This window comes from Pholis gunnellus, assembly GCF_910591455.1.
Source record: "Pholis gunnellus genome assembly, chromosome: 3".
Lineage (NCBI taxonomy): Eukaryota > Metazoa > Chordata > Actinopteri > Perciformes > Pholidae > Pholis > Pholis gunnellus.
Window position 1 is genome coordinate 12361426 of NC_136529.1, and position 11375 is coordinate 12372800.

General features: G+C 45.3%; 1 protein-coding gene across 1 annotated transcript; it reads left to right on the forward strand.

Moving 5' to 3' along the window:
* Window positions 1-525: 525 nt before the first annotated feature.
* On the forward strand, window positions 526-9578 carry prdm2b (PR domain containing 2, with ZNF domain b). Its single transcript, XM_079186630.1, has 6 exons — window positions 526-549; window positions 888-1040; window positions 1597-1723; window positions 3969-4073; window positions 4252-8825; window positions 9276-9578. Exons 1-6 carry the CDS (start codon window positions 541-543, stop codon window positions 9291-9293), a joined length of 4986 nt encoding a protein of 1661 aa, XP_079042756.1. The 5' UTR covers window positions 526-540; the 3' UTR covers window positions 9294-9578.
* Window positions 9579-11375: the final 1797 nt, after the last annotated feature.

The following is an 11375-nucleotide window of genomic DNA, read 5'->3' on the forward strand; positions in this document are numbered from 1 at the left end:
TTTGAAAAGGCCTTCCAGCAGCAAATGACAGTGAGACTAGACTGTGTTGGAAAATGAAGAACTTTTAACGCATTTGAGGATGATCAAATAATGTCAACAAAAGTGAATTTAAATGCTAGTTATGTCATTATGTCAGTACCTCTTCTTTGAAACTGGCGGATTAGGGTCTTCCACGCCTGCCATAGATGGACTTATTCTGTACATAAGGCTAAGCAAAATACAAAAATTCAGTTTTAAATAACCTCTAGTTATTGTCAGCCTCATTATGCCAATCCTGAAGATCCACTTCCTTGAGTGTAAGGTTAAGTTCAAGGTTCACCGTTGTTTAAGTGAAACAACTCTCTAAATGTATTTAAAATATTACAAATTGTATCATATTTAATGCTAAAATATATAAATCTCAAATGTGATGGGTATAAGATGTTTTACCTATTCTTATTTCCAGGTGTCTGGGCCACTCAGTTCATCCCTAAAGGCCGGCGGTTCGGCCCATTTGTTGGAGAGAAGAAAAAAAGGTCCCAGGTGACCAGTAACGTGTACATGTGGGAGGTATGTTACAGGCTGCTCTTGTGGCATTGTTCCCTAAAATACACCCCTGCACCTTTTCTCTTCTATGCATAGCTAAAACAAGTCCAACTACTTCCCACAGTGTCACAAGATTATGTCGGTAACCGACATAATCTGTTGTCACCTGTAAGAGTTGTATGATATATTAACTCAAAACATCTCAAGGCACAACTGCTGTTTTGGAGGAAATAAAAAAAAACAACCTTTGTTACATTGCTATGACAAATGCTGCTGATTATGTTTTAGTTCCCACATTTAGTGCTTCTGTCCAGTTCCTCTAGAGCTACATAATAAAACATAATTGGACGTGTGTCCTATAGGTTTACTTCCCAGCGCGGGGCTGGATGTGTGTTGACGCCACAGACCCCATGAAGGGGAACTGGCTGCGATACGTGAACTGGGCACGCTCCAGTGAAGAGCAGAATCTTTTCCCCCTGGAGATCAACAAAGCCATTTACTACAAAGTTTTAAGGGTAGGTCAAACACATTCATGCAGCCTATAGGTCATACAAACAGGGGCACGTGTGTATATGAATGTTAAAAACACCTCTCAATATAATGCTGTCCAGTTCAACACCACTGCAAACTACAACCCCAATAATAAACATACAGTGAAAGTAATACTTTTCTAACAGTTTCAATCAAAACTGATTATAATCGTAAAGGTTGGCTAGAATTTGACCCTCTTCAACCACCGGATAAAACTGACATATTCTGTAATATAAAGCATAAATGCATCGGTTTGAAATCACTACCTGTGATATATGAAGCTTAATGCCCATTAAGATTCATGCAAATCTAAAAAGTGGTTAAATGCAGTTAAGGTAACTATATTCCACAATAAAGATTCATCCAAATATGTGCACTATTGGTGAATGTACTGCAGACTATGGTGAAAACACTGTCAAATCCCCCCCCACCCCCCCTCCCCCTAAAACAAGATAAGATGCACAGTGGCCCAAATATCCCCCTTGCCTCCCAGCAAGCCGAGCTGTGATTGGTGGCCGACCTCATCTCTCATTGTTGCAGCCTATCGGGCCGGGAGAGGAGCTGCTGGTGTGGTACACTGTGGAAGACAACCCGGAGATAACAGCTGCACTGGAGGAAGAAAGAGCCAGCAGTCTGAGCAGGAAAAACTCACCCAGGGCGAAGCGAGGTGAGGCCTTACTTACATTAACCGAGATGCCATTTGTACTCTGGGTTTGATCTCTGACGTGTGTGCTGCACACACGCCGCACCAACTGAGCCACAAATGGATTTCTTCACTGCTCGGTCGAAGTTGTAACAGGGGAGCTAACGCTAGCTAGCTACAAACGAAGGAAGGCTAGTGCGAGCTAACGTTAACGGTTGCGATGTGTGCAGCTTTTCGCCACTTTCATACCCGATCTGAAAGTCGTCGCTGCGAGCAGATTTAGCTCCAAATAACGACCGATCGGCCAACTCGGTCCCGTTTAAACCCACGTTTAGCTGTTACACGAGCATGGGGGCAACTTTTCGCTGCTTTTCCTCCTCCTCTGGGTCCTGACGTTGTCGAGGATGTGACCTTCCTTGAGTTCCTAAAGCATGAAAGCCATCCATCGGCGAGCCTCTACTTGGTGATGGCCTAGCAGCTTGGCTAGTTAGCCCGCTGCCTTATCCAACTGCAGGCTAATTGGAGCGTAGGTATTGGATAACAACCTAACGTATAGCTATTACATGTCATGGAGAGTGTCTGGAACGGTCGTTCACTTGGTTTTGGGGCCACAATAACCGGTTCACCGAGTTGTCAGGCTTGGGTGTTGCATGCTAGCATGAAGCTAAACGGCTACGGTCTGAGAGCACGGAAACAGAGTACAGGATCAGATGGCGAACAGTGTGGAGTAAATTGTTATTAAAAAGATGTTATCACGATGTGATGAGAAGACTGTTAACGCAGTGAAACTCTTCGTAATGTGTCGCTGTAGTTGGTGTTATAGTCCGGTTTGATATCGGTAACATTTCGTGACTTCAGACATCCAAACACAACCTGAACATAACGCCACAGAAACGTAATTTCGTCACCCTATTTTAATAACTTTACATTTCGTATTCAACAAATTTAAAAACTGGAAAACCTACAACATATCAACTTATTGTTAAAAATGCAATCAACATGGCTGCTTTTATGTCACAATTACACGTTTTCCCAGTATGAACTTTGGACATAGTCTTTCCATCTTATGGATCTTGTGGGTAGTTAAAGCGGCACCATGAGGGAGAGGGTTAGTTAAAAAAATAAAAGTCACATTCAGAATCTGCTGTCTGATCTTGTCTGTTTTTGACACTTCTTGTTTCACCTATTCCCCGTAAATCATTGGCATGCGGGATAGGGGGCCTTGTGGAGTGTGTTGTAATGTATGATAAAGACACCCTGCAGAAGTATTGCAAGCCACCACTAGAATGCAATAGCTCTGTGAGACTGACCTTTTTCATGCAAATGCATTTAAATATACAGGCAACATGTAGAAAGTGAAATCAGTCTCTGATACGCCTGAGATGTCTGTGAAATAAGGTAGACAACAAAATGTAAGGGTCCTACGTTTTTATTTGAACTTTACAGAGGCTCTTGTGAACTTTCTTATGTGCCCTACAGGAAATAGCCTCGAGCACATCATCTCGTTATGCTGCAGTGTTGTAGTGAAGTTAGCTTACCTACCCTGCTAGCTTCATCTGTGACAGAAAAGACTTTTTAAATACTATAAAAATGATTGTGTGGTAGTGTTGCTGCGGTAGATTTAGCAGAATACCTGTGACCATGCTGGTCAGATGACTGACCTGCAGCATGTGTTTCTGTGGTATAAATAAGGCTTTGTAGTCCAGGTCAGGTGACCTTGTTGACACACTCTTTATGATGAGGAGGTCCCAGACAAGCGTCTTGCGTCAGGCAGTGGTTAGACGTTTAAATTACTGATGCATGCAAGCCCATCATTTTGAGTGTAATACAAGGCTGTTTTATGCTTTTTCCCCCTATTTTTCCAATAGATTTTCAAGTCTTATTGACATAGGTTTCATGGGTCTTATAATGATATCTTACACCTGTTGGTCTCTTTTTAAGTCGCATTAAAGTCTTGGCATCCCTCCTTCTACTAGAATTTTATTTGCAATAAATAACCAAAGCCTGCTATTTAGCCAGAAATGTATGTGATTATTTACAAATAATAATGCTCAAATGCACATTTGCCATATTCTTAACATGTTATAACAATTGTTCTTATAAAATGTCATTTTTTTTACGTGCATCTTTTGAGGAAAAGTCTGCTCATGGAATATTTATGGGGAAAAACTAGCACTGGATAAAAATGTCTGGATATACTAATATTTTTTTTGTTTGTTTTTGATCAAGTCTAACACAGATGTGTTTGTGTGTGTGTGTGTGCTTTCAGCCAGAGGAAAGCTGCTGGAGAGAGCCAGACAGGCTGGTTTGGGTGGATTCAAGAAAGCAAACGTAACCAAACCTACTGTCAAGGAGATGTGGGATGGAGAAGAAGGTAAGGTGACTTATTGTAGGCAATAATTGGCTTATTTTTTACCCACTTATTTATAAACATGTCTCAGGTACTTACTTAGCCTATTTGAAAAAAAATAATAGTTTTAACTGTTTACAGATACTCCTGAAATGGTTTGAGGAAAAAGCAATACTTGACACTCGTGCTAAATTGTTTACAGGTCTGAAGGAGGAGGACGAGGGGCCATCAACCGTAGGGCCCTCACAGGAACTCCAGGAAACCCATCCCATGAGAAGCACTGACCGTAGCGGTGTGGAGGACATGTCAACAGTGATGACTCACAGGGGAAATGGGGAGGAGGAAGAGGAAGAAGAGGAGGAGGAAGAGGATGCTGAGGATTCGAGTGAAGCACAGCAGCAAACTTCTCCGCGTTTACCTGCCTCTGATTCCATGCAAAATAAGCAGCCGGGCCCGTTGCTGACCTGCGGTGAAGAAAGCCATAAGGATCCACAGGGAAAGGCTGAGTCTTCCTCACTTGCGGGGCAAGAACCACAGGTTGATCCTGATCCTGATCCTGATCTTGACCCAGACCCCGATGGTGACCTTGAGGGCGATCCCCATGGAGAGTCGTATCCCTGTCAACACTGCGAGCGCCACTTCTCCACCAGACAGGGTCTGGAACGTCACATACACATTCATGCCATCACTAACCAGCAAACGCAGCTGTTCAAGTGCCGGTACTGCAGTAAATCCTTTGGCTCGCAGGTGGGGCGGCGGCGGCATGAGAGACGGCACGAGAGTGGGCTTAAGAAAAGGCCCGGCTCTCTGGCAGGCACTGCCACTCTAATCAGTCCTGTGATGCACACCGATGCTTCGAGTCCCGACTGCACCAGCCCGACGAGTCACTATATAGCCATAGGGTCCCAGGTTACTGGTGTACCTCTGCACAACTCTGAGATGCAGAGAAAGGAGTTGGGGCCTTATGCTGACCGTCCTTTTATATTGGATGAAAATGGGGAGTCAAAGGAACTCCATCCCTGCAAGTACTGTAATAAAGCGTTTGGCACACACACAAACATGCGCCGACACCAACGTAGAATACATGAGCGGCACTTATTACCAAAGGGGGTTCGCAGGAAAGGCATGCTGCTGCAAGAGGCATCGGTGCAAAAGAAGCAGCAGCAGCAGCCTGATGAGTCACCGAGCACCAGCCCTCCGCCCGTCTACGTGCCCAGTGCGGACACAGAAGACGAGGTAGACCGGGATGATTACGCAGTTGACATATCCAAAAACATCTCTGAGAATTTGAGCTTCTACATTGACGGCAAGATTGTGTCCACCAGTTCAGTGAGCAGCTGCGATGTGATAGAGGTGGACTCCAGATCTGCCGCTCTGTTCGGTCTGGACACGGTCATCCTCAGTCCAAATCAGATCAGTCAGGCGCTGAAGGTGGGCGGTCGAACCGGTGCGGCGAAGCAAATGTCCAACATCGGCCAGCCGGCGGCAAAAAGAAGAACATCCACGCCTCCGTTTGTTCCCAGCCTTAAAGTCGAGACGGAGTCGGCATCTCTCGCAGCCTCTTCGTCGTCTTCATCATCCTCTACGTCTTCCTCGTCTAACTTGTTAGTGGGTGGGCTGTTCCAGCAAGCTGCCGATTCATCAGCATTTCAACGAGAGAAAACGGTTTATCTCTCGCCGAAGCTCAAACAGCTCCTTCAGACACAAGACATTCAGAAATCAACCATTGCCCTGATAACAGAAAGCCATAGATTGGCCTCGCCGCTGTCAGTCACGCAGCTGCCAGGGGCCTCAGGCCGGTTTAAAAGAAGAACATCCTCTCCACCGTCATCTCCACAACTCAGTCCTGCATGTAAAGCGGAGAGCTGTAAATCCGAGGGGGTGAGCTCATTCGCCCTAAAGGTGCCAAAGCTGGAAAGCGTCAGTGCGTCACCTCCTGGGAGCCTACTGGACAAAGAAGACGGAGACAGCTTGAACCTTTCTGACAATAATATGCACGGCCAAACCTCATCTAATAGCGGTGGCAATTCCTGTAATCAGCAGCCCTTGGATCTGTCAAACTCTGTCAGCAGGTGGAGGGAGACCTCGAACAAGGTGCTCGGGGATTCGGCTCTTGATTTAAGCTTCCATCGGAAGAGCAACGCCGAGCCGGAGTTAAAGGGAGGTCCAGCCCCACAGCCACTGATAAAAAAGAGAAAGCCGAACACTAGCATGCTTGAAAAGGTGCTGATGAATGATTATTTAGGTCTACCTTTGCCAGGAGAGGAGGGCCCCTCTGCCGTAGCAAATTTGAGTTGTTTCCATTCTCGCTCTCCAAGCACTGCGACGGAGTCTGCCCACCCCTCTCCACCCTCTTTGACCCCTGTCACCATGAACCCCCCTTCTCCCGATAACTCCAGCGTGACATCCCCGACCCCACCGCCCCCTCTACTGCCTACGATACCCTCTCCGCCAGCTATGCCTAGCTCTCCTCTTTCTCAGCCGTCGGACTTCTCTGCCCAAAGACCTCTTCCTGTCCTCTCGCCAAAAATGTCTCCCAGATCAGTTGAACACAATCCTCTGTCGGACTCCGAGGACAATTTGTTTGGTGAAGAAGACGAGGAAGGGGAGCGTATCTCTGAGCCACAGGACTTCCCGAACACTCCACTTAAAGATCCCGATAACCGCTCGGCGTCACTAAGCCGTCCTGAGCCGACATCGGTCGATGTGGCCGCTATGGAAGAAGATGTTTCCCTGACTGCATCTTCCGTCGCAATGGCAAATGGCAAGCTGAACCAAAACATTGACTCGGTAACAGAGGTAACTCTTGCTGCCCTCTCACCCCAGCCAGAATCCTCATCTTCCTCATCATCTCCTCCTCCTGCATCTCATGATCCATCCCCGACACTGGTTTTACAGTCCTTCCCTCAGATTAAGATAAAAGAAGAGCCTCAGCCCTGCGTAGACGAGCTGCCCGTTATGAATCACGCCCCTCCGGATGGGGTTGACTCTTCACCTCAGCCTGCTGCTCCCGATAAACCGTCCGATAAAACCTCCGAGGCGGAGGACGTCGACTCGACATACTGCAAGACCTTTGTGTGTAATGTCTGCGAGGAGCCGTTCGACGCCATCAAAGAGCTCAGTGGACACATCGGCGAGCACGCTGCCGATTGGCCCTTCAAATGTGAATTCTGTGTGCAGCTGTTTGGCGACGCTCCAGCCCTGCTGGCTCACCGGACAGCGCTACACGGAGTGGGCAGGATTTTTGTGTGCTCCGTTTGTTCCAAGGAGTTTGCATTTCTCTGTAACCTCCAGCAGCACCAAAAGGATTTGCATCCCAACGAGACATGTTCACACACCACTGTAGAAAGTGGCAAGCTCAGGCCGCAGAACTACACGGATCCATCCAGAGCCAAAGAGGAAAGCAGTCCTTCAACACCAGCACCAGAGACGATTGATGAAGCCGCTCCACACAGTGACACCGATGTAGCAAAAGAAGAGCCCGACGTTAACGGTAATCACACAGAGGACGGGACGGAGGACCCCAATGAGGAGCTGTACACTACAATAAAGATCATGGCCTCAGAAGGAGGGAAGCCTAAAGCCCCGGATGTTCGCCTCGGCATTAACCAACACTACCCCAGTTACAAACCGCCCCCTTTTCCTTATCATAGCCGTTCCCATGCTGGCTCGGTGGCCTCGGCTACTAACTTTACCACCCACAACATACCACAAACTTTCAGCACTGCCATACGCTGCACCAAGTGTGGCAACAGCTTTGACAACATGCCCGAACTGCACAAGCACATTTTGGCCTGTGCCAGTGCCAGTGATAAGAAGCGCTACACTCCCAAGAAAAACCCCATCCCCCTAAAGCAAATAGTGAAGAGTCCCAACGGAGTCGTGTCGCCCTCGGCAGCCGCTGCAGGCCAGAGTCCTTTCCGTAGAATGGGTCAGCCAAAAAGACTTAACTTTAATCAAGACCCGAATGGTAAAACAAAAATGAGTTCCCTCAGCAAGAAGAAAAACCAGCTAGTCCAGAAGGCAATTTCACAGAAGAATAAAGCTGCCACTACTGCAAAGAAAGCTACTGTTAAAGTTGAAGAAGAGCAGGCCTCCAACGTTTGCCCCCACTGCAGTCGGGAGTTTACTTATCCTGCAAGTCTCAGTAAACACATGGCAGTCAGCTGTCCCATGAAGCCTGTTGTTAAAAGGGGCCGAAAGGGTCTAGCAGAGGTGAAAAAAGAGGTGGCAGATAAAAACACAAAGCTTAGAAAGAAAGCCTCGGACGGTGAAATATCGCAGACGGAGCCGGAGCCTAAACCCCTCGGAAAGACCAGAGCTCGCAGCTCTGGAGCAGCAGACCCTGAACCCTCCCAGGCAAACAAAGGAAAACCCGCCGCTCCGCTGGGCAGACTAAAGAGGCCTGCCTCCTTCCCAGCACCACTTTCTGCAAGCAAGAAAACCAAGAAGGGCCAAGTTCAGTCTCTACCTCCCACCCCGTCGGCCCCCGACACTCCCAGTGACACTGCACAACCACGGCCAGCCATGAGAATGCAGCGTATGGGCAAAGAGGCAGCACCCAAGAGATTAGCCGAGGCCAAATCGCCGCCGCCGCCACCACCACCACCGCCGCCGCCACCACCGCAACAGCTGAAGAAAGAGGAGCGGTTCTCCCTCCGAACGAGGGAGAGAGTAGGTGGTCCAGTCACCAGGAGCTTACAAATGGTCAGCGCCGCTCCTTCTGTTGACGTGAAAACAGAAGAAGCACCAATTCAAGAGCCAAAAGAGACTCAGGTGAGACGACGCATTGTGTTTATTGGGGCTCGACGCATTAACCGGCCGGGCAAATAATAGCTTATTGCCAGATATGTTGGTGTCACTGTACATGCCAGCTGATGGGTAGCAAGAATTTGCAGCACGTGATTGTCAAAGATATGTTTGAGGCAGTTTATGAAGTGTTGCCTTTACATAGTCTTTCCACCAAAAAAAAGATTATCGTTGTTTTAAGATAAACTCTGGGATTAAGTGGGCATAGTTTTTTCATAAAGCTCTTTAATAATAATATCAGCATTAACATCAGGCGACGGGTTAACATCCTGTTTCATCAAAGTACTGTTGGACACTTGCATTTTGAATTCAAGAACAAATGAATTTGAAGCCCAGGTGCTCATGTCCGTCTTGACTTATCGCTCCGCCTCTACACAGTTCTTTGTTGGTGAACTTTGTTTGTCTTGTGTGTTACAGGAAGTGCTGATGAAGTGAGCCATGTGGACACTGTTGAGCTCATCTGGGTATCCGGTTCTCACCTCTCAGGCAATGCTCTGGACTAATCAAGGCACTGACGGCACTGAGGTCAACCTTTTTGTGGTGGGACTATTATTAAGTCTCTCAACTGCCTTTGCTGGATTTAAGGAGGGAACTCTCTTTATCTTCCGTCTATCTTATGAACTGAACTGAGCCTCGATTTTAGCCAGCTTGCAAAAAAAAAAGAAAAAAGGAGAAAGAAACCGTAAATGACAATGAGTTAATATATACAATACGAGTCATTACTTGACCCAAAACAGTAACATTAGGGCTCCGTTATGTTGGAAAGCTGATATATTGCAAATGGCAATCATGTATCAGTGAGGTTTGGGGGAAAATAGTTTATTCTTTCGTTCTATATTTTTCCCTTTTTGGTTGTTTAGATATTTGGATGTTTCCAGAGTCTCTTAATGCATGTGCAGAATAGAGCATCAACTAGATAAAGCCAATTTCCATGTCTCTCCCAACGGGCACCTACTTCAGTTTATACATGATTTGCAAAGTATGTATGTTTTGATTTAAATTTCTGTAGTCATTATATTGTAGAATATATCTAACTGGTATATTTTTGTTTGGGAAACAAAAATGAAAATGGCAGTAGTCTACTGCAACAATTGGTCCTCAGGAACACTGTATATCTGTGTGGTAAGGATGCGTATGGTTCTAGTTGGGTGTGTGGCCTGACAGCTATTCCTTTGGATACATCTCAAGTATGTCATGTTTTTACTTGGTTTCTCATATTGTTGTTTATCCGACGTTGGCAGTTAATTCGAGTAGTAAAATGATTGAAACTATGTTGTAGTCTCCTAAAATAATGTCTTGAAAAGAATTTTTAGTAACACTCATTCAGCCCAGTGTTTCCTACAGCACTTTAAAACAAACTGCCAAAACGTCTAGCTGGATCGGTGAGTTTGGCTTAATTGAACGGTGAATAATGGAATGTATTCAGACACTTTGTAGACACTGGTCATTTGCACCAAATTGGTGCAAAGTATTCATCTAATCTCAAATACTGCTTTTACAGCCAACAGACAGCTGAATTGGTTGTTTCCGTTCAGCAATTTGACACACGAAAATGACACATGAACCACCTTTTTATATGCCGCAATGCATGATAATAACTCAAATCCTCAAATAAATTGAATGCAGCAGTGTTTTTGTCCGTTGTAAGTGGATGTGTGCAAAGATGTTTCATGTGTCCATTTTCTTTCAGGAGCCATACCATAGTAACTTAACTGAACGACTTTTCTTCTGAGGACAAAGTCATGTTTTGTTTCTGTGCGTCGATATATTTGTCAAGTTTGTACCAATGGAAAGCTTCTTATTTTGAGTAAATGTTTTCCAGTGCTCATCCCACTTTCTCACTCTTGACCATATCCAGTTGTACCAGAGGCAGTGCTTAAACGCTTGTAGCATGTTATGGGAAAGTAAATTGAACAATATGATTTGAAACTAATTTAATTTCTACGTGAAATCTTCATGTTTGCCTTTCAGCAAAATCAAGATTATGTATTTAAGGATGAACAAAGACAAAAATCCCGAATGACCTCAAGTAAAACATTGCTGTAATTGACATAATAATAAAAAAGTTTTTCAAATTGTGTTTAAGCTTATATTGTCTTTGCTAACGTGGTTTCCAATGATACAAGCTCGGCTAGACGCGAGTAAAAAACATAAGTTGAATGGATGGAAATGGTCTTCTGACATTGATCCATATAGAAACGTACATTATAGAAAGGGAGTTTTCAAGTTCCTGCTGTAATATGTAATGTATTTCTACATTACAGTTTACTGGTTATTTAAAAATCAATTACTTTCAGGAAGTAGAGGGCGAAAGAGATTAACTGCACTTTTAACTGGCTCTGACTCTTTTATGGCTATTTTATTCACCGAGACCTTTTCTCATTTTATTTCTTTGTTAATATAATAGATGTCCCTGCTGTTTCGGCTGTAATAAAGTTTTCCAAATTACATTTGCTGATTGCCTTCTCCACTCAGCCTGTCACGGATCTGTAGGATTATGAAAAAGGTATTTTAGTT